The sequence below is a fragment of the Gopherus evgoodei genome, chromosome 2, assembly GCF_007399415.2.
Source record: "Gopherus evgoodei ecotype Sinaloan lineage chromosome 2, rGopEvg1_v1.p, whole genome shotgun sequence".
Classification (NCBI taxonomy): domain Eukaryota; kingdom Metazoa; phylum Chordata; order Testudines; family Testudinidae; genus Gopherus; species Gopherus evgoodei.
In genome coordinates, this window is record NC_044323.1 from 39,233,791 (window position 1) to 39,261,424 (window position 27,634).

General features: G+C 39.0%; 1 protein-coding gene across 6 annotated transcripts in view; it reads right to left on the reverse strand.

Annotated features, from left to right (window-relative positions):
• The window catches only part of CACNB2 (calcium voltage-gated channel auxiliary subunit beta 2), a 441,977-nt gene that overhangs the window by 42,103 nt on the left and 372,240 nt on the right, over positions 1-27,634 (reverse strand). For 4 of the 6 annotated variants that reach the window (XM_030550415.1, XM_030550418.1, XM_030550420.1 and 1 more), the window contains 6 exons: positions 25,648-25,784; positions 17,715-17,791; positions 12,482-12,615; positions 8,885-8,965; positions 8,357-8,415; positions 5,537-5,646 (listed from right to left, as the gene is read on the reverse strand). In XM_030550415.1, coding sequence (XP_030406275.1) covers positions 5,537-5,646; positions 8,357-8,415; positions 8,885-8,965; positions 12,482-12,615; positions 17,715-17,791; positions 25,648-25,784 — 598 coding nt within the window. Of the gene's footprint in view, positions 1-5,536; positions 5,647-8,356; positions 8,416-8,884; positions 8,966-12,315; positions 12,336-12,481; positions 12,616-17,714; positions 17,792-25,647; positions 25,785-27,634 lie in introns of all 6 variants that reach the window. The other 2 variants (XM_030550417.1, XM_030550421.1) reach the window with 1 other exon arrangement.

Consider the following 27,634-nt stretch of genomic DNA (forward strand, 5'->3'; position numbering starts at 1 on the left):
GCTCAACATGTTAACTCTGCTGTGGGTCTCATAGCAAAGCTAATATACTTCTATTACAGACTTAACTGCTGTGCAGCCCCATACTCTGTGGCCTGGTGAAAATCATTCTTACAAAAGGCTGATTTATTTCCCCAGTGGAAACAGATGTTTACTGAGATTGCAAGTATAGCAGCTTTTCCCCCTTTTATTTATATTTTTCTTTCCTTTTAAGAAACAGCAATGTAAATCTTTTTTGTAAGATTGTTTTTTCCTTCCTAAAAACATCAATGTGACTAACTGAATAATAAGGGGGGTGAGGTAATATCTTTTATTGGACCAACTTTTGTTGGTGAAAGATATGAGGGTTCAAGCTTACACAGAGCTCTTCTCAAGTTTGGGAAAGGTACTCAGAGTGTCACAGCTCAATACAAGACAGATCAGATTGTTCAGCACAGTGGTTATCAACCAGGGGAATGTGTACCTCTGGGGGTATGCAGAGGTCTTCCAGGGGGTACATCAACTTATCCAGACATTTGCCTAATTTTTACAATAGGCTACATAAAAAGCACTAGTGAAGTCAGTACAAACTAAAATTTCATATAGACAATTACTTGTTTATACGGCTCTATATACTATACACTGAAATGTAAGTACAATATTTATATTCCAATTGATTTTTTTTATAACTACATGGTAACAATGAAGAACTAAGCACCTTTTCAGTACTAGTGTGCTGTGACACTTTGTATTTTTATGTCTGATTTTGTAAGCAAGTAATTTTTAGTGAGGTGAAACCTGGAGGTACACAAGACAAATCAGCCTCCTGAAAGGGGCCCAGTAGTCAGGAAAGGTTGAGAGCCACTGGTTTTGCATAAGGAGTTCACTTGTTGTAAGAGACCATTCAAGGTGAAGCAGGCAGTTAAAACCTCGGCAGTCATAGGACAAAAGAGGGTTAGTGTGTTATAGATTGTTGTAGTGAGCTATAAATAGAGTGTCTTTATTGAGTCCATGATTTTTAGTGTCTAATAAAGTTATGAATTTAAACTCTAACTCTCATCGTTGGAAGGGGTTGTGCAGGTTTCCTTCGAGAATGAGAACTGAGATATGGAGTGCTTGTTTTGGGAAAAGGGTTTGCTCATGTGTGATATGGTGTTTTTGTCTTATCATTTTAATGTGTGAGTTCATTTGAGAGTATAGTGATTGTCTCATTTCACCCACATAATTGTTGGGGCATTTAGTGCCCTGGATAAGGTATATCACTTGTTGTTATAGGCATGTGTAGGATCCAGGGATCCTGGAAAGTGTGTTGTGGGGGACACTGATCATCATCGCAATGGAGATATGTCTGCAGGTATGGCTTGTTCCAGTGTGGGGTTGTAGAAGACAACTAAGGATGTATGGTCAAAAGGTCTCTCTCTGGCCCATATTGAAGCAGGTTCTCTGAGGGTACTTTGGTGGCTGATTCCATGATGTAATTGAGTAATATGTATATTAAAATTAGTGGTAAATTTTAAGAGGACTTGATGGAGGTGCAATTTATACCCTAAATGTTAATTTGGGCACAGATCAGAGTCCCTTCTCCATCTAATTACTTGATATACTTCCACAGTGTAGTTTTACAAATGCAAATTATGTCCTTAATTGAGTTTCAGGAGCCAGGTGTGGCTGCAAATTTTGTTGGTGCAAATTGAACCTGTTAAAATGGGTCTGCTGTTTTGAAAATTCACCCCTTAATATACTGTTCATAATTCTGCATATGCAGCTGTTGAACATGATTAAAATACAGGAAATTAAAATTAAAAAATGCTGCTGTTTTAATTTAAAAATCAAATTTAATTGTAATTAAGTCTAGTGAAAGTAATCTCTTTATATCTGCAGAATGACCAAATACAGATAATGGTAGCCCTGCCATAGAAAGGAGATCAAGAATGGATTCATTGGCTGATGCAGTTCTGCTATTACAATTGCAGCAGTACCAAGCATCAGCAGAACGACCAAGGAAGCTAAATTTAAATTGCACACACAACCTTAACTCTGGTATTTCCTAACTTTTGAGTGCTTGACTTTGCAACCTTAATAATGTTCTTTTAATATAAAATCTATGTGCAATTTCCTAGATTTATTTTTTAAGCAAACTGGAAAAAGCAGAAATTCCATCATGTGGAATCATATTGATACCCACATGGGTCATCAGCAGGGTTGTACCTTAGGTTCACACACAGATCTCTGCCACTTGAAAGAACAGAGTAAGTGAAAGCTGTAGCAGCTTGTCATCCTCTAGGTAGAACAACATTTTAGAGGGGAATGAGACATATTTTATCAGTGGCAAGGCTGGCTCTAGCCATTTCGCTACCCCAAGCACGGTGGCACACCGCGGGGAGCGCTCTGCCACTCGCCGGTCCCGCAGCTCTGATGGACCTCCCGCAGGCGTGCCTGCGGATGCTCCACCAGAGCCGCGGGACCAGAGGACCCTCCGCAGGCACGCCTGCGGAAGGTCCACTGGAGCCGCCTGCCGCCCTCCTGGCAACCGGCAGAGCGCCCCCCGCTTGGCGCGCTGGGGCCTGGAGCCGGCCCTGATCAGTGGGTTTCCACAGATATTTGCTGCTAGCAGATGAATGGTGAGACTCAGGAATCCTGGGTTCCATTCCAGGCCTTGGAGGGTAGTGTGTTCTAGCAGGCATGGCTCTTCTGACCATTCCTCCAAACTAAAACCTATCTGCCCAATCCGTCCAACCTGTTCCAGTCCTATCTCTTCCCCAAATCGGGCTCCACGTTTGCATTCTCCTATCTCATCTAAGCAGCCCCAGTCTCCTCTCCACAGGGTTCTCATCCAAGTCCCACTCTCCTTGTCCAGCAAGTTAGTCTCACTCCTCTAGACTTCTCACCTCAGACCCATCTCCCCTTCCTAGTATCCTTGCCCAACCAGTCCCAGTCTCCCCTGGATCATCATCTGATCTCATCGCCCCTCCAACCCAACCCAACCCAACCCAGAGGCTCTGAGTCACCACCATCATTTCCTTCCCTGGCTCCCAGTCTCAGACCTTACCTTAGATCTTGGTCAGAGCTTCCATCTTCCTCCACCATCCTTCAGCCCTAGTCTCTCCCTCATTCCCTTGGCTCCTTGTCTCAGTCTTCCACCCAACAACCCCAAGTCCAGCTCTTTGTCCCCTCCAAATTCCAATAATTCAGTCAGGCATCTTCCTCTTCCACACTGCCTGAGCCCAGTACTACGAGTACATGAGAGATAGACTCCTGTTTTCAGTTCCAGTGTCCAGACCCAGCCTGGCCTGCAGCAACTCAGGGCTGCAATTACAGGGAATGTCCTGCTTAGCCCTGGGATGCAGCATACTCAGTTCTGGCATTTAGCTGCAAAGCTCTAGTGAGTTTTTATTTAGCATGTATGAACTGTGATTTTTCACAGGTTTATAACTTGGCCAAATTTGGGCAGATTTTGCAAGGAATGGCAAAAAGAACATCCCTGACACAAAGGCCCTCTCTGTCAAATTTCAAAACCCTGCTCCAAGGCATGGGACTCTAGCTTAAAGGAAAGGTTGCCATAATTTTTTTTAACAGGGAAGAAAAACGTATCTTTCCCTAGCTTCATTCTTGGAAACAGCTAACTGTTTTGACTGAAATTCACCCTGAGGCAGATATCCTGAATGGAAAATTTTATCCCGAATGGTTAAAGTTTGGCAAAGTTAAAATCAACTGGATACAACTTAGAAGTGCTAGGCAACCTTAATAATAGATGCAGCTACCAGCCCATCCTATATATAACAAACACACACACACGCACACACATACCATTTACGCTATTGCAACTGAGATTATGTCATCATTTCCACAGTAAGTAGAAAGAAGAGATGCTGAGCTGCTGCATGCTAAAGTCTGTCATTAGAGCTGAGTGAACAATTCACCATGAACTATTTATTCAACAAATTTATCCCTTTTCCTCTTAAAAAACAGACTGAAATTTTTGCAGATTTTCACTTGTGAAATTCTTTGATGGATGTTTTACATGTTCAAACACATTTTAGCCTATTCAGCTTGGTACTCTTGACTACTATGATTATTCTTCAAGTATTAGATATTAATTCAATGATATTCAAGCTGTTCAACTGATCACCATGATATTATTTGCATTCCATGACTGAATGACCTAATCTATATAATCAACTTTCACTTTGGCTTCAAACAAATTTAACTTCATCTTTTCATTAAATGATAAAAGCAATTTTGGATACAGGCCTGAAATTCTATCACAGGAACGTTCACATGAACAAAACTTTGCATAAAGCAAATATGAAGGCATGTGAACACAGTCAAAATGAAATGTATTTAGACATGACCACAATGTTGCATAACTAAGTTTTCTTATTATACACCCAGCTCTACTTGCTATCCAAGATCTGAAAGGATGGGTTTTCAAAAGCAAATTTTCAAGCAATTCACGTAGCCATTTCTTAGTTACAGGAATATATTCTAAAAAGTCCAACTTCTACACAACTATAAATGTTAAGTTATCCAGCAAAATACATATTTACTCAGACTCTTTGTTTACAAAACTGATTATTAAAAGTATATTCACCAAAAACACTAGAACGGTTTCAAAAGCCATTCTAGTCTCTAATAACTAACACATTTTCTATTGACTATGCAGAGTTTCATAGATTCCAAGGATAGAAGGGACCATCATGACCATCTAGTCTACCCTCCTCTATAACACAGGCCATAGAACTTTTCCAAATAATTCCTAGAGAATATCTTTTAGAAAAACATCCAATCTTGATTTAAGCTTTTCAGAAAATAAAGTAAATTAGATTTATTGTAAATATAACACAAACAAATCAAAATCAGGGAAGTCAGACTTAAGGCTGATCTTCCATCTTAGCCTTACTCCATACAGAAGCGCAATTGGCCAGATCCCAAACTAGTGTATATCGGTGAAGTTAAAGTCAAAGGAGATATACCAATTGGCATGCTGAGAATCTCACTGAATATGAATTATGGCAATTTCAGTTTCAGTTATATCAGCCACAACAATAGAAAAAAGTACTTTTTCTGCATTTAATTTTATTTTTTAATTAAGTTGCTCAGATCCAAGATAATTCAATGTTGAAAATGAAAACTTCAAAAATATAAGTATATATTACAGGTATCCCAGCAAAGATCAGCTTCTTTTACTAACCTTGAAGAATCCACCTAATTGCTGGTATTGTGAAACTGTATCTTTACTTATCCAAAGGGATATCCCCACGTTTTATCTGCATTATGGGCTAGTTCTTACTCCCAATGAGGCCAGTACCAAAGCTAACATTAATCCTAATGGGAGAAGGATAGCCCAGTACCAGTACCTGTAAGTATTTTCTCAGGCAGTGCTCTCAGAAATGACTTCACATTTTTAGGACTTCTGATTTGTTGGCTTTGTGCCTGACATTATTGTGAACAGTGCTCCTGTCACAGCAGAGAAGGTAGATGATTTTTGTTATAAACATGAACTGGGAGTATTGGACTGTAGTTTCAATCTCTGGTTATTATCACTATATACACTACTTACCTAAGCTTGATCTTGTGTTGGACCGTTCTATTATCGCATGCTTACTAGGATTATTTAATACTGAGCGTTTGGCAAGCGAGATGTCTGCTGTGACCCGTGTGATTGATATACTGTAAAGCAAACAAACCTGTATGTTACTCATCATGCAGGAAAGTGGGGACAAAAGTCAGACAATTAATATTAAAAGATAGCGAGGACTAGAAGGAGAAAAGAGGAGGCACTGTCCTCTTTGTAGGAAGTGGAAGAGTAGATTATCTACACCTTAATTAATACTGCTTCAAGCAGCACTGATGGAAGTGCTGCACCTGCATCCCTTTCTTTGTTTACACAGTATGATTGCACACCTAATGGCAGCCTTGTTACCATCTACAGGAGCCACACTGCCAAGGGAGTAGGAACCAGAATTTTGTGGAACATACAGTTGTCCTTCCCTTGGGATCCTAGGATTTACATAGTTAGCAGGTTACACCTCATGCTTTCTCCACACTCCAAGATGAGATGGCTAGAAAGAAATACAGCAAGATAACCTCTGCAGAGTTTTGCGGCCCCTCAATCTCCCTCCTACAAGTATCTCCATGGGAACGTAAAATCTGCCACATAGAAAACAACATTTTTCCTAATTTTGTTTGGAATATTGATCCTCATGTGTAACATAAATAGCAGTATCTATAGAGTTACAAAAGACGGCTTAGTACCTAGACTAGTGTATACTGCAGCCCAAGACTGTAATTTTTTTTATCAAATGGTTCAGTTTTCTTGTGTAAGTTTGTAACAGGGCACAAGCTTTAAATTTCACTGTCATAACAGATTCTAAAACACACTATTGATTTCAAACGTTTGGGATCTAACTGTAGAGAAATTCAAGTATGGGTAGAAAAGCCAATGAAAGCCATGGGCTGAGTGCCTGGCAGACTCTGTTTGGGGACTATGAGTGAGGATGATTACATTAGAAATTATTATTTCCAGTTGGTCACAGTGAGCTGCTATAAAACCTTTTGTATTTTCTTTTTCCTATGAAAACAGCTCAGCTTCTTCTTGTTTCTATAGTTAACCTACATCCTTTGGCTTGGTTCCACCTTCAAACTTTCTGGACTATCTAGGTCTAAACAGAGGTCACATTCTTCCAAAGATGAGATTTAAATCAGGCTGATCCCATTTCTTCCCTCTCACCTCCCATTTATAATTTTATTTGCCATTTAAGAGAGAACTAAAGAACTAAGAACTAAAAGGCAAAAGAGAGAACTAGGAATTAAAAGGCATATTCCCTTGGAGGATAACTCATATGCAGTTAAGTTAAAATCTCACCAAATAGCTCAATTTACTTTGATATGTGTATTTATCTGTGTAAAATCCTGAGCTACCAAATGCAGCAAACCAGAGTTTATACATGAAAACAGAATTATTTTTTATAGTAAAAATTAGAGACTTTTAAAAAACACATCCATGGTCTGCTTAACAGCTAAAATCAAAGCCAAATGTTATGATTCTTGGCATAACATTGTACAGATTATTCCATGCAGTTATGAAAAACATAGATCTACTTTGCACTACTGGATTTGCTATACTCATTTGCTAAAAGTTAGATTTTTATATCTTGCAAAACAAGTTTTCCATTTTATGTTTGTCAGTTTCCTTTCTATGGGCTATAGAGAATACATTCTCCCTTTTCTTTCCCAAATGTAATCATGTAACAATGAATGAAGTCAAATTTCTATATTATTTTAAAACCTCTTGTTTCATCCACTATGATTTCTTTTTTAAAGAGAATGCATCACACCATGAAGAATCTGGTGTCAAAACTTACAGAACACAAGGAACTTAGCAAAAAAGGAAAGATGTTCCAACTCTTCTTTCTGTCAGCAATACTCAAAATTTTGCCACTACAATTTCTGAACGATACATAGCCATTATTTGATGACTTCACTACTATAAAGGATGACTACTATGGTATGCCAGATGACTGATCCTAGGAGACAGTATCATTTCAATTTTCTCTATTGTCTAGCATCTCACAAAGTCGAAGCTCTTAATTGAAAATGTCAAGTTTTCTCCAGACAATTTGGCAGCACTGGAGAGATGGCACACTTTTACTTCAACTGCTGTTCAGATAAAGCATTTATCAAAGAATACAGACATGCCTCCCTTCTGGTTTCCTCCACTTTATTTGTTCAGAAGGCAGCTGCCTTGGTATATATATTCACTTGGGGCCTGACTCAACAACAAATCAAGTTAATATAAAGATTCCATTTGACTTCACTGAACACTGGATGCTTAACATTCGAAGAATAGAATGTCTCGCTGCTAAAAAAGTGAATTGTTATTTAATCCTTGTATTACACAGGTGCCTTAAGGCCTCAATCAGGATCAGGACCCCCTTGTACTACTGGCTATACAAACATATCTGTCCAGGAGAGCAGGTATCACTCATGTAACTTAAACTAAACAATGCTTAATTTAAACAAGAGAATTGTTTTCAGTTCATGCCTTTACCACACATATAAAACTTTGGGCAAGTGGTTAGTCACTTGGATTTCAGTTGCCACCTCTGGCCACAAACTGCCATCTTCACCTTACTTTCAATAATATGCATGTGTGCCTCTTGGACTTTTCCCATCCCCATACAACAATAATGCTCTCTGCTCACGAAGCTTTTATTCCCTACCACAATTTACTGCATACAAGAGGTGCTCTAACATAAACTGCACCCTATTATCAAAATTCTTTTCCATAGGTATCCTGGTCAGAATGCTATTTCTCAGGAACCCGATAATTTCAAAATAAGAACTATATTCAAGTAAATAGAGATTCCATAATACTTACCGCCCTTCAAATCTGTGTTTTAAAAAATCAAATAATGCTTTTTGCATCATATCTGTCACCTAAAAGCAAATAAGCAATAAATTAAAACTCTGTGTATGAAATAAATACTACATGGTATTAATGACTTTGAAAAATTGGTTATTTGATGTTTTAAGGATTATTAAAAACTTGTGACTCCTGGTGGCATGGTGTGAAAAGCCCATTTACAATCTGTCAAGTATCAGAGGGGTAGAGCCGTGTTAGTCTGGATCTGTAAAAGCAGCAAAGAGTCTGTTAGTCTATAAGGTGCCACAGGACTCTTTGCTGCATTTACAATCTGAATACTTCAACTTCCCTTGTCTGAATTCTGATAAGCAAAAATATAAAATAAGAAAGCATTTACCCCATAGTCTCTTATATTTTTGCCTAATCTTCCCATGGCATTAATTGATTCTGTTCATCATCATTCTCTCTTAATCCAAAATTGGAAATTAAAGACAGACCGTCTTTTACACATCCTGAAAATAGTAGTCATTGACAATTACTTACCTCATATCCCTTCAAGGAAGGCCCCACTAAAACGACTGGTCGCATAGAAGGCACTACATCATAGGGAGGGATGTGCTCTGTCTGTATAAAGGGAAAACACTTTACGAATCTCAGCATGCATAGAGAATGGTATTAATTTACAATATAAGTAACTCTGAATTTCCAGCAGTGTCACAAAAGGGAGACTTGGGGATTCACTGATTTTTCTTTGCCTCTTCCTGCAAATAGACATGCAGTACAAGAAGTGTGGTTTGAGGACTTCTGTTCAAAAAACTTCCATTTTTATCCCCTCCCTTTCTCCCTATGCAATTGAGAACTGGCCCTTTTCGAAACAGCCACACACAATCTGAGTGGTTAATGGTATGTGTTGTTTCTGAAAGTTATTTTTCATGACCACCAGTAGGGCTGTGACATAAGAGTAAGGACAGAAGGTTCTTCTCAAAACCCTATTAAGTCCATTATAAAATCTAATAAAACTATTATTACCAAGGGGAGGAAGAAAACCAAAACCAAAAAAAAGGGGAGAAGGATTGCCTAGCTCTTCTTTCATATCTTCTGCTTAATAAACCATAGTGACATCACTGTAAATTCCCATGGAAGTGCTTACATTCTAACTTTCATAGTCACACCCACAAATTCTAAAATATGTATTACCATCATTAGCAAATGAAATCACAGTAATGACTGGTCATGTTAGTATTTACAGAAAGTTTAAACAAACACAGCTGAGAACAGCATGCTCCTTCTATAGGAAGCTCCTATCTGCTCTCAAGGAGAGGGGTTAGGTTAGTTACATACTATTTAATAAACTACTCACTGATGTATCATGCACAATTTATGAATGTTTGAGTAATTTTTATTTAAGATATGTTGATATAAATAATGTATGTCAGAAGACTGCCAAAATCATATACATTAATATTCATGGTAAAGAAGAGGAATCAAACAGTTTTGAACTAAACTGTTTGCACAAGACATCCCCAAGACTACCAAAATTGGCTTATCAGGCAACTTTAAAAATAAAGTTTTGGCTGCTTTTTTTTGTTTTAGGGGAAAAAAATATGTTTCAAATCCACCAACCTGGAAAAACTTTAAGAGGAAGTATGCCAGATCTATTTTTCAAAGGCTTAGTACATAGTACAAATACATCAGTCACCATCATGGGATATTGTCATTGTTAATTATTTCAGGACTCAACATGTCCCAAGGTTAATCACAATAAAAAAACAAGGTAAAAACATTTTCAAACACAAAAAACAGAGACAAACATTAATAGAGCAACAGCACAAAATGCCACACAAGCAGCAGACTAAAGCAGTCTAAAACATGGAAAACAATCTTGTGGCTGAATCTTTTTTTGTTTTGTTTTGTTACATCTAGGTTCACCACATAATTGGTAACATAAGAAGAATGAATACCAGTGCCCGAGGCATCATAAGCATGTGAAGAGAACTTATTTACACAGGCCAAGATCTTACTTAAGATGTTTTTTAAAAAAAGCCCTATAACTATGTTGTGTAATTATGAAAATACACTCTTTCAACTTTTGTTACTAGGAATGTAAATAATCTGATGCATGCATTACAGTGACAATCCCTAAGAAAAATCCATAATAGGTCTGTAAATGTTTATGAGGTCAAGGTTAAAATGCAGTAGAGCTTTCTTATAAGGTGGTTGACTATCCACAAAAGCTTAATACTGATGCTGTTAGTCAACAAGTTACCTAAAAATTAGGGAAGGTACAGAAATAACCTTGTTTGATGGAATACTGGTGTTTAAAATCTATATTGCAGCAACTCTATTTTTGCCTTTACCAGCTAAAATTAACTATTTTGTCAGCAGAAAATTAGTGAAAAAACTGTACAAAATTATTTGATGAAAGCATCAGTCATTAAAATTAATAAAGAGTTTAGGGGATCAATCCCCTACAATATCAGGTAACAAGCTACAGAAATTTTCCCCTCTAGGTCTCTGGTTGAAATCTGTCCCAGACTGGTGTTGGCAGAGATTTTACCCCGGGATGGTTGTTAAGTGGTTTTTACTGTCTGAAATTAGTTGGGAGCGTCCATCCAGTTTCTAATACACAACTGTCCACATGTTACAGAAAATATCCACCACAGCTGGAAATGATTCTGAGATTCTAATCAGAGAAGTCAAAGAATGAATAAGCATACAGAATCTCATCCCTGTAGCAGGTCCTTCTAGAGACAAAGGCTAAGCCTTGTGGAGAGGCTTACATTGATAGAAGCCAATAAAGAGATTCAGATGTCTTAATTTTGCATACTATTTGCATTTTTTATATGATTAATTAAAATATCATTCAGAACACAAGAAACTCTCATTCCATTCCAGGCATTCTATAATGGACTGAGAATAAGAGCCATGTTATTTAAGAAAATTATTCACTGAAGCAAGCAAAAGGACCTTTTTATAGGGGAGAAGAATACACTCTTTTTTGAAGAAACATAAGAGGGAAGATAGAGGAGGAATTTTTGCATCACTAAGCTTGGATATATCCACAGAATTGGCAATACTGTGTATTGGCAGTATTTATAAGGAGTATGACAGTGTTACTTTTGGAGAGAAGGTTGTAATTAAAAACTAAGGAAGAGACGTTAAGAAAAATTAGAGGATTAAAAAATGAAGTAGAAATATAGTAGCTAGCCTAGTATCGCAGCTGCTAAATATTTTGCTGATAGACAACGTATCCAAGCAGGGTTCATAGGCACACCTTGGAGTCCCAGTAAAGGGATGCCAACAGCATAATTCAATAGCACCTTTGTTGGCCAGTTTTTGGACAGGCACTGGATCTAGAGAGGACCACCAGTCCCATTTCCAATAGTTAAGATGCTACAAGCTGATTGATTGAGGAGAGGGCAAGAACATTGGGAGAGAATTTATATATGACAATAGGAAAAACTCACAGTAGACCGCCAAAACAAGTCTGCAGTTTTCCACTGGTCTTGCTCATCTGCAGATTTGGCACCTAGTGGATTAGAAGTTTAAATACTGACTAAATTTAAAATTGAAGGGTTTTTTTTTGTAAGTGCAAGTTGAGTATGTGATTAGATTTTAATACTAGTTTTAATAGACTGAATTATAAGTTAAAAAGCTTGAAAAAAAAGAGACAGACAGATAGAATAAGCATGCACTAGAAAGGTGCATTATATGGAGTTGTCAATGTTTTACTTCCTTGAATGTTTAAAGAAATTCCCATTGTGCCTATTATTCCATCAAAAAGGATAAGTACTGTAACAGTGTTTCACTGAGTCACCGACTGTACCTAGCATGTTTGTTTTAATGTATGGAATCAATCATCAGCTGATCTGTTTCTTCCTTAGTTCTAAAATGACTGTCTTGTATAAATTATGGTAATAATGCTAATGATGCCAGTGGCAGGATAAACACAGCTCACGTCAATGTAAACTTACCGATTTCTGCTTCTGCTTAGCTACAGCAGCATGGAAAAGAAACAAAGAATAACAAAAGCATGCATGTTATTGGCTTATCAAAGGACGCAGACAGTTAACAGGACTAGAAATGTGATGCAGTGCAGGTGAGCAGGTGGACAGACAGGAGCGTGGAAGTTGGTGTTACCTTCTTAAAGAAGGGCATTCTTTTCTCTTTGGAGTGGGGTGATGTTACACTGTTTGCACTGGGTTTGGGGGAGCGATGGTTTGCTGGAATATCATTTTCTTCTGCATCTAAGCCAGTGGCATCTATGTCTATAGCTATATACAGACAAACAATTCAAAATTATCAGATCATAGGGAGAGAAGAAATAGGTTAAAAAGAAAAACAAAAGAAAATTAAACTACCTGAAGTAAAAAAAAAAAATCAACCATGACTAGAGAACACAGTAAAAACTGGGAAAAATTTAAAGGTGCAAAACATTAGGATTAGAAAACACACAAGGCAATATCTGTAACAACTACTGTAACATTTTCTTCAAATTCTCTTTTACAGAATTAAATCAGACATCCACAGGTCTACTCTCACAAAACTGTTGAATGATCAAGTTCTGCTCTTTGTTATGTTGATGCAAATCTGGAGTTCTTCAGTGGTGTTATTCTGCATTTACATCAGTGTAAAAGAACAGAATTTGACCTACAGTATCTGTATTATTTATTTATATGTTTATTTTACAAATTTCTAGCACATTTTGAACTATCTTGAATTAAGATTTTAGTATTATGTACTTAGGATACTAAACACAGAAAAATTTTCTGTCTGAAGTTTTAATTCCATGAGTTAAAATCTGCCTCAGATACTCAGTTACACACAATTATCTGAGAGCAGAATATAATTGGCACTACCTTTTAAAATCACATTATTTAAATCAAAAATGTACAGTAGGCATAAGATACATTCATTAGAAATAATAAAACATATCTGCTGTTAATGAACACTTAAATGAATGGCAAGGGGAAGAAAGAAAACCTAGCCTAGTTATCATGGAGGCATGCTGAATTCTCCTGAAAAGATCAAGTGAGGAAGCGGGGAGGGCAAGATGGACATGGCAACAATAAACCATTGCTACTCCACTCCCTTCTCCAAAAGAAAATCATATCCATCAGACAGAGAGGGCAGCATAAATATATGGTGCACCCTACAGCCAGTTAGTGATTAATGACAATGTAAACAATAAAAACATTAATGGACTCAGCATTAAATGGTTTCTAGAATGCAAAGGAGAATGAAAAATTGAGCTCTCCTCAGCGTATGACCAACAGAGGTCTGCTAGCTATATCTAAAACAAAGTATCCTAGGCTTTTTCAGGCACACTCACATAGAGCAGTCTACAACAATCTTGGGTGTTATGTTAAACTTGACTCCAATGAGCACCCTCCACTGCTGACAAATGGACACAGGGAATTAATTCACAAAAATTGTGTATCCCTGTCCAGGAAGATCTTACCTACCTTACCTCTGACAGATACCTCGAGATTCTGTCTCTCTCTAAAACAAACTTCAGAAACACTTGTATAAGGCAGTACACTGAATTAAATTAATTCAAGGCCTACAAGGTCCGTTAGTGGTAGAAGAAGTGAAGACTCTAGCTAAAACCATAAATGATCACCTTGAGTATTATAAATCTACCTAGGTGACCTCCATGCTGCTATTCTATGGGAGGGACAGCACTGATCCATGCAGCAGTATTAGCCACCAAGTTATCTGACTAGTAAACAACTGGATCAGCCGGTCTACATGCAGCTTCTGATTTAAGAGTTACTTGGGGCAGTCATCTCTTCTATGTGAGTAACACACATTTTCTCCTTATCTATGTAGGCCAGTATCCCGTCTTCTGATACTGGCTGCTCCCCGGTGCTTCAGAATAGGGCAATTACTGAGTGATCCATTCCCTGTTCTCCAATCCCACCTTCTGTCATTAAGAGGCTTAGGGATACCCAAGCATGGAACTGCATCCCTGACCATGTATAGTTCTCATTCAATAATCTCCAAGAGTCTTATTGAAGTACATCTTCCTGAATAGAAACTTTAAACACGGCCTCCCCAGAAGATCATTTGGCCAGATCTCCATTCTGACATCACTCTGATTCCACTATAACAGCCACAGAAAAAAACAGTATTTTCCGCCAACATTTTCCCTCCCAAATTATAAACAGCAATTATTATTTGTATAATACAATCAGTATGCTATGTAGTATAAAAATCAATAAGAATAAAATGGAGTAACTCAGTAGAAACAAGGGCAATTATCTCCCAGTTCCTGTGTTCCTATGAACAAATTTGCTACAGGAGATATTTTGATTAACTGGTTCAAGTACTGTGGCATGGATTAGAGGCCCAGATGACAGATCCTGAGCTTCTGCACTTTCCAGCTCTGCACCCCACATTTTCACCCTCTGGTGTCTGGGTCTCAGAGCACCAGACAGGTCTTAACTCCCTGAGCAAACCACCACGGACCAAAAAACTATCCAACAATACATCAGAAACAAAACTTGAACACTAAAAAAAGTGTAATAAACTCTGAACAAGAGAGTTTAAAAATGATTCACCTCAATATTATAGAGCAGGAAACCAAACTGGGGGACTAACCACAGTTATATATAGAAAGAGATACACCTATCTCACTGAGCTGGAAAGGACCCTGAAAGATCATTAAGTCCAGTTCCCTTCACTAGCAGGACTAAGTACTGATTTTGCCCCAGATTTCTAAGTGATCCTCTCAAGGATTGAACTCACAACCCTAAGCTTACCAGGCCAATGCTCAAACCACTGAGCTATACCTCCCCACTTTGGTTATGGAGCTGCCTAGATCCTAGTCTTGAGTTGAGGGAGGAAAGACGATACCACCATCTGCTACACCCACTCCTATGCAAATTACTCTGAGTGCGTTTAATTAAATCACCTACACCATTCCGATAAAGACATATTTTCAAAGATAATTAAGAGGATTTTTTCTATAATATAAGGCATCTGTAGTAACTGAACAGCCAGTGAGTAAGTAGTAAAATATACTCCTAACTGCATAAGTAAATGCAATGGCCACCTCAAACAACATACAGGCTTTGATGTTCCAAGACTCTTCAGGAAAAGCAAGGCTATTACCAGAGATGGATGAAATATTTCAAGCTAAAAACTCCCCTCCCCTCAAAAGTCTTTTTCATTTTTGCAAAATAATTTGATTTTTTTAATCTGACAAATTTGTTTGTTGGTTTTGTATTTGTCATTTTAAGGTTGTGTTCTTTGCTTTCATTTTTCTTCTTTGATCTTCTTCATGTTAGTCCCCCTTCTTCAACAGTAGTTATTATTGCTGTTCTAATGTACTTGGTCATCATTGTGATTTTGGGTCTTTATGTTTGGTCATCATATTCAGTTGCCATCATATTTATTATGTAGGCCATGAGGCTTGCATGGATTGATTAGACTGGTCCAGAAAGACAAAGTATCTCATTTTTCAGTATTTGTTCATTTTGTTTGGCGTTTGTTTTTTGCACTGCAGGTTTAAATTAGTCAGCCTAGTAAAATACTGGATTTTTTTTCCAAAATTGAAAAGTGAAATTAACTCATTCTAGTTCCCATTTCTGCACATCATGGAATTAGTCCATACTTTGGTACAGGTGTCAATCTCTCCCAAGCAGAATGCCTGGCAACAGAATAGCAGTAGTGTTGCAGGTCAGAACTCTGGTGCATTACGAGAGTGGAATGGGGTGATATACATGGTGCTTGTTCACTGCCATGCCTAACTAATGCACTACTATCAGTTCCCCTTAGTATATTTTAGACAAAAATATGCAAAAACAAAAACATTGGGATATACCAGCAAGCAAATATTCACTGTTCATGACTATGTTCCCCAAGCCTCGATATGGAGGCGTCAAGCATAGAAAAATTAATCTCTTGGAAATATGGCTTCCTGTTTACAGGAATGCTTAAATACAGGGGAGGGAACCATGTTCTCAGAAGTCTCAGTAGGGAGGAAAATACCAGCTTAGTTGGGGCTCCTCCACACACCCATGCATGTTTTTGATAACCAGGTTGGCTCATCTCTCTCTCAAATTACATTTCAAGTATCATTCAGTTTTCTGGCTACATTTTCAGTTCTCTTACCACCAAATTCTGTAAAACATTCTGAGAACATTAAACATTTGCTGATCTATTGTACAAATATTTTTAGTATACAAAGTGTTTCATCCTGAAATATCACTTACCACTACAGACAAAGCCAAAGTGCTATAAAACTATACACAGATCACACTGCCTACCACCAAAATGCTTGGGGTAACATGAGGTTCTTATTGATTGCAAGTACTATGTACTTCTGTTTTTTCACTCACCCAAAAGATGAAACATCCAGCAATACAGTATCCCTTAACACAGTGCTAGGTCTTTAATAAATTTCTAATTGCTTAATTTAGTAGTGAAAATTATACAAAAATATTTTAGGAAGTTTAGGTATTTGAATATAAAATAAATATTTCTTTTCAACCAACTGATATAACAATGAAAACTCTCTCTTTTTTTTTTTTGGCACACCAACTCCTTAGGATTCTGTTCAAGATATCCGGTCATGTTCCAGTTTCCTTTAATTAAACTAGCTATTCTTAGCATGCTGGTGCAACTCATAAGTGCAATTGCTTAATGCCTCTTGAACCTAACCAAAACTAAGTTCAAGTCTGTGCTCTAAATGCAAAGAAGTATTTATTAAAAAGAATTCTGCATCAAAAAAGTAAAACAAATCTATAAGAATTGAGTCATGATCTGCTTTGTAAAACCTAATAAAATGTGCAAATAAAAGCTCCTGATGTTATAAAATTATGTAGTTTCTGGTAGGTTTGCAGGACCCTAAAGATATTCTTGATTCATCTCAGCACCATCTTCCTTCTGGTACTTGAAGATTATCCTTACTCATCAGGAATTGCTCAGGAGAAATGTTTGACTGTCCTAGTATAAACCAACAGCAGCTGACAAGTCACACATTTTTAGAAGGGCACAAGTTCTGGAAAGGTTTAATTTCACCTTATTTTTCCAGCCTAATTCCCATCCCTACCACCAAGATTTTATAACATAAATCATAGTGAAATCAAGACAGCAGTTGAACAGATTTGATAACAACCGTATGACTGCATGAACTAGCCAGGCAGAGGCAATAATGAATTTGTACAATTCCCTCATCTCCATCACAGATGCAAACCAGTCTCACATGACAACACAACCACCTGCCACTGTGCCAAAGACCACTAAAAGTTAGGAAGACCTTTTCTCCAGCTCACTTTAAAAAGTATAACACAAAGTAGTGTAAATCTTAAAGGACTAAACACACAATTCTATAAACAGGTTGTCTAAAGACTAGTGACCTACTTACCAGATGACGGAGGTGTTGATTTTCTGGAACTAGGGACTATGTCACCCAAACTGGATGATGAATTTCCTCCTGATTTACTAGAGTACAGCAAGAAATCAGTGTTAAAATCCTAGAGTCTTATCAATAGTAAATCAAGAATGTATTCATTATCTCGCTTTCAAACTATCAAATGGGTCACTAGCAAAGACAGGCAATATTCCTGATCTCAGTGTAAATTTACACTTTAGACAAAATGTATGCACACTTTGGGGACTGAGTGATTGCACATGTCAATTTGTTTCCATATTGGTCCAGTTTTAATGCCTAATGATTTATTCTGCTGGTAGTTATATCTACTAGGAAGATATACCTACTTTCATTGTGATCTTAATATGAACACTTTTTCAGTAAATCCCTTGGATATACACATTAACATTTTTGCCTTCATATACTTTCTCTCAGAACTGCTGACAGTAGTACTCAAAGAAGGAAAAATATTGTCTTCAAAAGCACACACAACAATTGATCATCACTATGTGGAACTAGTACCTTTGGCAAATGGAAGGTTGGAATATGCACAGCTAGGGTGACCAGGTGTCCCGATAAAATCAGAACCGTCCTGATATTTAACCCTTTGTCCGGCGTCCCGATCAATGTACGATTAGGATGCTGTTTGTCCTGACAGTCAGGTAAGGAAGCGAGCGGGAGGAAGGCGCTTACCCGTGGGTGCTCCGGGGCTGGAGCACCCACGGGGAAAAATTGCAGCCAAGCTCCCTCCTCCTCGCCTCCTTCTCCCCTCCATTCCCCAGCACGCCACATCCCTGCTCCTCTCCCCTCAGCACTTCCCACTGCCTAACAGCTGTTTGGTGGTGCTTACTGCTTTCCAGGAGTGGGGAGGAGCAGGGACATGGCGCATTCAAGGGAGGAGGCAGAGAAGAGGCAGGGCAGGGGTGGGGACTTAGGGGAAGGGGTGGAATGATGGTGGGGCGAGGGCAATGCAGAGGTGGGGGGGTGAGCAAGCACCTATCCGGCAGAGGGGAAGTCGGCGCTGTAGGGGTGAGTGGCGGGGGGGGGATGAAGAGGCAAGTGGCAAGCGAGGCAAGTGAGGTGAGGCGGCGAGTGGTGGGTGGGGGACTGAGGAGGGATGCAGCAAGCCAGCGGCAGGCCGGGGGATGAGGAAGGGTGCGATGGTGGGGGAGCTGAGTGGGGAGGGGGTGGGACCTGGGGCAGAGTTGGGGCGGAGCAGGGGTGATCTGGTCACCCTATGCACAGCTCAAAAGTTTTGAATATAAATGCCTCTTCACCAGATTTACACTTCTTATGGTATTTGCTTGGGCTTTCCAGTGGTCAATACCTGTTACTTCTACTTCTTTTTAAAATATTCAAATAAGCTAATAATCAAAACAAAATAATCCAAAACTCCGATGGGAAGGTGGTGTGTGTGTGTGTGTGTGTGTGTGTGTGTGTGTGTGTGTGTGTGAGAGAGAGAGAGAGAGCGAGAGAGAGAGAGCGTGCATTACAGGTGAGAAATGTTTCTTTTCTCCAAAACAGTGTAAATTACAATAGTATCCCTATTATACAGAAACTAAGAATCTCCAGAGATGTTTCTGGAAGCTTGCTAATTATTGACAAAACAAACACTTGCCTCAAATAGAAACTAGATTCACTCAGTAACAATATCAAGAAAATAAATGTTATTTACCTAGAAAAATAGAACTAATGAGATAACTGCTTTATGGTTCATGGTACAACCCCACTAATTGATAGAGATTAGGAAGAACATTCCCCTATTAGCAGTTTGCGCTAATTAGCAGTTTGTCCTATATTTAGTACAGGATTTCTTGCATCTTCTTATGAAGAACCTGGTAGCGAATAGCATCAGAGACAAGATACTGGATTAGATGGACTAATAGTCCAAGGCAATTCCTAAATGTTTATGTAAAAGAAAAAAGATGACTACATTTCCTTAGGGCTTTAGTCTTCTCCAGCATAAAGCTTGTAGAGAAGAACTTTTCCAAGATGGACATGAAAATAATATATGCAGAATAACTGACTGGTTAAAATAGAACTTGAAGATTACCTTTGCTGGGAATCAAGGGTTAATCTGCAATACCAGCTTTTTTTTTTTTTTTTAAATTTAGCATAAAGTGGATCAGTAACTGGAGCCTGACACTCTGTAACCCCCACTTGGAGTTTGTCAGCTGGAGTGCCAGATTGTAGGTGATCCGACTCAAGAGACAACAACTGCAATGGCTGCCAGATCCCTCTGACACCATTTCCTGGCACACTTGGAGTCACAGGTAGGGAGGGATTGGAGTTGAAACTCCTGCTGAGGCCAATATAGAGGCTTTTACATGGTGTGATCTGGACAAGCAGTTCATGGGGGAAATGAGGAGCTACGGCTGCTCAGTGGGAGGGGGCCAGCCTAACTCAGAGAGACAGTGCGACAAACTAGTGTATAGCAAGCCACTTTGGGCTTTTTTTATTTTTTATTCTGGGCAACCGTTTTCATGCAGTTACATCTGTTTTTTTTTATCCTGCTTGACTCTGGAGCTGTTCCCCCGTGCCCTCCCAAACTAAGCCCCACTCAGTGTCATAACGCAACCCCCCTCCATCATCATGACGCCATGACTCTCACACTGCCAGGCACCCCTCCTCCCCTTTTTTTGGTGCCATTTTAGGACCAAGCAGGCTTGGTTTTGGGTGGTTTTCCTGGCTGGAAGCTGCAAAAGAAAGATGCAAAACAGCTCAGGAAATCTCTGTTTATCTCTCTGTAGTGAGGTGGTGTGGTTCATTGCTGCCCTGAAGAGAGACGAGCCCCAGCTAGCCTCCCTACTCTCACGCTCCTCACAGGGGGAGTCTTTTTGAACTGCAGTGAGAAAGTTGCATGGGTCAGGCAGTTCCAGTTCTGTAGAGACTGTGTGTCCAGTGTGGCAGAGCTCCAATCCAGTGCCAACTACAGAGAGCCAGCTGAGACCTCCACAGGACTCTGGGCCAGGCAACATGTGAGCCTGGTAGGAGTTAGGAGAGGAGGACCCTGCCCCTCCGAGGTGTGAAGACACATTAAGCGAACTCACTTTGTTTAGGCTGGCCAACATTCACAGCTTTGTAGCACACAGCTCAGGACTTAATCTCAGCATATCATTTTCATGGGAAGGTGCCAGGGAGGGAGCCGGGGGTTGGGAAGAGCTGTGAGTGTTGGAGGTGGGGAATTTGTTGGTTAACGTTGAATACTTTTTAGTTAACCCTAACCCTTTCCTTCCCCAGACCCTATTTTCTTGCTCCCTATAAAGTCCCCTGTGTGATACTGTTACTTTTTGGTGTGGAATTTCATGGCTGGAGTTTGGGTTGATGTACTTCACTGTTTCTTGTGTACTGGACTTTATACTTCTTGACCATTAACAGCATTATTCATTTTCCCGAGGGACAACACCCTCAGGCACAGTAAGGAGTCATCTTGGGTGGAGGCACTGGGCATCAGACAAAGAACTCAGGACCCACTCCATCAGAGGACAGGAGAGAAGCCACTCCAAGTAGGAAGCACCAGAGAGGAGGGGCTACAACTCTAAAATGCAATAGGCTTTCTGATAAACTATTCTCAATCCATTCCAAACATTCACATTCAGTAGATAAAGTACAACTGTAAGTGGTTACAGTCATGTTTTAAGTGACAAGCACAGTACTCAGCAGGGTCTGAACAGAAACAAATGCACTTTATACATGTTTATGAAAAGCCCAAATAAAAGCTAAGAATTCTCAAAGGGAAGATGTCTCTAACTCAGACTGAGAAAGTGTTAGAAGATAAGACAGTTTTTGAGTAGAGCAAATAAAGGGTTTATTTGGTCCTGTTTACACTAAACCACAGAAGTGGTCCATTTGGATTTGTAGATCTTTCTGGTAGATTCCTCCTGAGAAATTGGGACTTCAGAAGTCTCATCTTGCATATCGAGCTAACTAGTTTGTGCCTCTAGGAGCCATGCCAAAAGAGATCAAGATATGAAATTCAGAGACTTGGTCAGTAATGGTAAGACTTTCAGCCTCATAGGATTGGCCTCCACCATCTCAAACAGGAAAGGTAACTAAATCTAACTTGACCATTAGATGACAATGTGGCCACCTCATGCAGAAGTGAACACATCAATGTTCACTATAATTTGCACAAAGGACATACATATGCCACCTGGGTATCACAAACTGTCCTTGAACCATCATTAAATTAGTCTTGGATGGCATGACAGACAGATATGAGCAGACACTTCCTCAGTGCCTGTCCTGAAATATGGAAGCCTCGGGGTAATATAATTAACAATCTTCTGTGGCAGTGTGCCATGGTACTGCAAACATATTACAATTGACCACATCCTGATTTTAGTTAAACCAGGGTAAATCCAGAGTAACTTTACTTTCCTCAGTGAACTTATCCTGGATTTACTTTGGCTTGACTTGACTGAAACCAGAATTGAGCTCAACAGTTGAAAACTTGCTGACTGTTGAATTTTCCCTTCCCAGTTCACATCATGCTACACTTAGGTGTCAAGAGGGCTTTAATTTGAACCACGACTAACAGGGCCCTTGTGTTGTTGTTGTTACTAATTTGTATTCCTGTAGTGCCTGTAAGGTCTAGGAATGAACCAGGACACCACTGTGCTATGGTACAAACACAAAACGAAAAGAGCTTACAATCTTAATATAAGACAAGAGACAACAGATGGAGACAAACAGGAAGGGAAGACAAGGAAACAATAAGGCAATATGGATCAACATAACAGGCAGTGGACGAGGAGTTCAGTCCTTGTTAAGGATGGGTTTTTTTTTTTGTGGGTGGGTGGTTGGTAGACATCACGAAATAGGAGAGTTTCAAGAAGGGTTCTGAAGGGCGTATGTTAGCTTTGTGGATTTTCATGGGTACTGCATTAATCTGTCAGGAATAAGGTGGAACTTGGAGTAATTTTTTTTAGTAGTTTATACATGTACCATTATGGAAACCATTACTGGCAGAAACATTTAATCATAATCTAATCTAGAACCAAGTGTGTTAGCAGTATCTCCAGATCCACAGGGCATGCATTTCCAAAACATCTATAACATCCACCTTTGAGTCCTTGAAAGCTTCTCAGACAGCTCAGTTTAATCTATCCTCTTATTTAAAAAAAAACCCAGGAGACTTCAGGTCCTCATGGGGAGGGTCATTTCCTTCTCTTCCAAAGACTCCCAGGATGTTGAAGCACTGCTCCAGGACCTTAAAGACCACACTGGTGCCAGTTTCTGACAGACAAGCTTCTGTCCGACGAGAGAACTACACTCACACCTGATTATCTCTAAGACTCCTCCTTCAAGGCTTTTCATGCTGACTTAGCTCTGGATTTAAGCAAGTATCACAAGCTATTTGCCCCAATATCTGACAGCTGAAGAGGATTCCCTGGAGAAGATCCTATATCCAAATGCACTGTGATCCTTGCCAAGGCATTACAAACACAGTGAATACACAGTATGCTGAGTACACCAGGTACTCACTGGAAATATTTGAAGCCACAGGACTATTTTCCTATCTACAAAAGAAAAATGGACACAAGACAACATCCCTGGATAGCAAATATAACAAAACAAAACTCAAAATGTGACCCAAACTAAAAGATAACACAAGAAAAAGGGAAGAGAGAGACAACAGCAAGAAGTTTATCACTACTGCTTGGTTCTTTGAAACCTTGGTGTGCTGTCAGACCCTTTCAAGAAATATCTTTTTAAATTTAAATAAAGTAACAAGGTAAATTCAGCACTGATACTAGACCTGAAAAGTACATGTAACAAAGCAATCAAAGGTGAATTTAACAGCTGCAAAACTGGCACACAGCATTATTTGAGAGAAGCTTAGAATCCTGCAGAGAGAAGAAAAGTGAAGAATGGCAGCTACTGGCCACTGAAACAACTGAGTATGTTGATTCACCCTCTACTGAAGAGGCTGTTCAATGCATTCAGAACTTTATGCAATGCAAATTCCAATTTGTCATGTGTGGGAACATAAAAGCTACAAAGAGATGATCAGTTCTAGGATGTACCTCTGGAAGAGCCTTTTTTATATTTTCTTCCTCCTGCTGCATGATTGATTGGCTGCCTCCAAATGAGGTGAGATTCAGATAAAGGCTAGTTTAAACCTTGAAATTTCTTAAGAACCATGTGGTATTTTAACCATTTGACTCCCATTAACTTTTTAACCTGCATCTGAAAATGTAGGTGAAAGAGGTTACATTTCCACTGCAAATATTAATGCAGTGTCCTCTTACCTGAGACTGAATTTATCACTAGTATTTTTTTCATATATGAAGAATAAAATAAGTATACCACTCTAAGATAGCAGCAATGCCAGTCAGAACTTCAGGAGAATGAAGAGCTTTAAAATCAGGATGGGACAAATCCTTTGGTCAACACCAGGCTGGTGTGCTGAAGAGTTCTATGAGGTTTTGAGGGAATGAATTCTCCCCACTCAGGACTGTGGAGTTACACAACAGTTATTCCATGGCCACTGCTGCTACCTTACGTCTACAGTTGCCTGTGCTCTCACTGCATTCCTGATCCTCAACAATGCTTCCCTTAATAGAGTACAAAGGGCTTCTGTGGCATTCAGCTCCCCTCCATGGTCTCTGCAAACCTACCCACAACTAGAGAAACACAAGTTTTACTGCAGTTAGGGCCCTTTATACCTGAGAAGGGATAAGTGGTATTTGCCCTCAAATCTGTTGACATACCTATGGAGGATAAATACTGCTCTAGATATACTATAGTAGATACTGTATCTTGCAGCAGCAAGATACCGAGGTATACTTGGAGGTACTGTATGTTTAATTTTAGGCAATGCTGAACACGTAGTCAGACCTCAATGATAAACAATAGGCACACAACATCCAACATAAAATGTGCTGTAAAAGTTGTACTGATGGAGAAAAACATTTTGGAAAACAAGTGGATAAGTATGTATAATCTAAGGTAAGAAAGCATTTTCCTGGAGAAAAAAGTATTTCCAGAAGTGCAGATTCTGGTTTCAGTTCATAAGTCTATCTCACCATTTTCCGTGAATTCTAAAACTAGTGTTGGAAATTATTAAATAATTATAAAGCTGTGAAAGCAAATTACAAAATGCTAAGAAATTCAGAGAATCTGATTTCCAGTTGCAACTAAACTGCACTTTTGCACACCATATTTGCATACACAGATACCAGTTTACATTTGCAGTGGTGATATGTGAAGTTAGGTATCTTGTTGGCCCGATCTATGTTCAAGTACCCAGTTTGCACACACAACTGTGTATGTGCATACGAACTGGATGCATACAATTGTGAAAACTCATCTCTGAAAATCAAACATGCCAAGTTAAGGCTGATCAGGGCTAGCTCCAGGCACCAGCTTATCAAGCAGGTGCTTGGGGTGGCCACTCCGGAGCAGTGTGGCACTTTCAAGGATTCATTGGCAATTCAGTGGAGGGTCCCTCACTCCTGCTCGGAGCGATGGACCTCCCGCTGAACTTCCGCAGATCGTGACCGTGGCTTTTTTTTTTTTTTGGCTGCTTGAGGCGGCAAAACCCCTGGAACCAGCCCTGATGCTGATAATATTTTTAATTCACACCATAACAACAATTTTCCTTAAATATATTTGATGCATATTAATTTCATATTCTTGATTGTTTCATGTCATAGTTTGTTTGCCTGTGTTTATCTATTTTATGTATTTCAAGAGTGCCCATCACAGTATTAACTTTTAAGGAAAGCTAAATTACAGAATTAGTTTTAGATGAATTCATATCTTAAAACATTTTGTGAACTTTAAGACTTTGTTAGCTAAGATTCAGCACCAGTGATATCTTTACATGACTTACTTGAACACCTCTGAAATTAAGGATTCACAATGGAAATGCTGACATCACATGCAAAGATATTTTAAAATTTGTCTTTATTTTTATTACCTGGAGTAGAATTTTCCTTGCTTTACCCTTTGTTCATGCTGTATCCTCATGTTTTCTAATTTGACTGGACTTGGTATGAATCCTATTTCACAGCCTTCTTTTACCAACCGTCCTATCCACCAGTCATTGTTAAACTTCTAAACATATAAAGAAATGAAAATAATATTATTATTGGCTCATTTTATTCTCCCCGCCCCATTTGGAGTCAGTTCTTTTTTTGTACAATTCCTCTCCAGTTAGTCACTGCACTAAATTATTATGACTATGAAGAATAATCATAACTTGCAAACAATTAAAATACCATTGCATGTATGCACAAACTCTCTCTCCTACTCTTCATGATTCTCCAGGAATTTGAGTTCCTTCCACCTCTACAACTTCAACCCTTTCCATTTTACAGGTTGTTCTCTATGCTTTTCAAATATCAGTGTTCCTCCTTTTCTCCCAGCTTGTCTCTCTCTGCAGTGGACAGTAGATACTTCTTCCATTCTGCTCCTATCACCAGTAATACCCTCCCTAACTTCCTAACACTTCAAAACCTGTCTCTAGAGGCTTATTTTTCCTGGATGTAGCCCATGACTTCCAACTCTTTACCTGGCATATAAAACTCTACTCTGTAAAAATCACCCTATGCTCCATCATGTGCTCTGAGACTTTGCCATTCCCTACCTCCTTATTCCTGATCTATCACATTTACACATGCTATCTATATGGTATATTCTAATTGGATGAATTCAAACTGGAACAGGTACAGAGAAGGGCTACTAGGATGATCCGAGGAATGGAAAACCTATCTTATGATAGGAGACTGAAAGAGCTTGGCTTGTTTAGCCTAACTAAAAGAAGGCTGAGGGGAGATATGATTGCTCTCTATAAATATATCAGAGGGATAAATATCGGGGAGGGAGAGGAATTATTTAAGCTTAGTGTCAATGTGGACACATGAACAAATAGATACAAACCGGACACTAGGAAGTTTAGACTTGAAATTAGACGCAGGTTTCTAACCATTAGAGGAGTGAAGTTCTGAAACAGCCTTCCAAGGAGAGTATTGGGGGCAAAAGACATATCTGGCTTCAAGACTAAGCTTGATAAGTTTATGGAGGGGATAGTATGATGGGATACCCTAATTTTGGCAATTAATTAATCTTTGATTATTAGCAGGTAAATATGCCCAATGGTCTGTGATGGGATGTTAGATGGGATGGGATCTGAGTTACTACAGAGAATTCTTTCCTGGGTGTCTGGCTGGTGAGTATTGCCCACATGCTCAGGGTTTAGCTGATTACCGTATTTGGGGTCGGGAAGGAATTTTCCTCCAGGGAAGATTGGCAGAGGCCCTGGAGCTTTTTTGCCTTCCTCTGCAGAATGGGGCATTGGTCACTTGCTGGAGGATTCTCTGCACCTAGAGGTCTTTAAACCACAATTTGAGGACTTCAGTAACTCAGACATAGATTAGGGGTTTGTTCCAGGAGTGGGTGGGTGAGATTCTGTAGCCTGCATTGTGCAAGAGGTCAGACTAGATGATCATAATGGTTCGTTCTGACTTTAAGTCTATAAATCTATGAATCAACATAACCACATCCACATGAACAGACAAAAATTGAGAAATATTTTATGATATTTTTGTGTGAATGGAAAAGTTACAAGTAGGTTTAGCATACAAGATATCCCAATTAACAGAATGTTACTTTATACATATATGTAACAGTGAACAGATCAGTTAGAACCACGCTTCATTCCTATTTAAATATTCATATCAGCTTCCACTACCACACAGCTTGAAATATTAACCTATGTGCAGTAGTTAAAAGAGAAAACAGGATGCCTGTGTACCTTTAGAAAGGAAATAAAGGTAATTCAGAATATAATGGCAATGGGACAATGACACACACCGTTTATTTGAGTTCAAATTTGGTCACTTCTGTGGAATTTTTGTGATGCTTGAGACAAATTTTAAGTTTACTTGCTAGTTAAATAAGCGAAC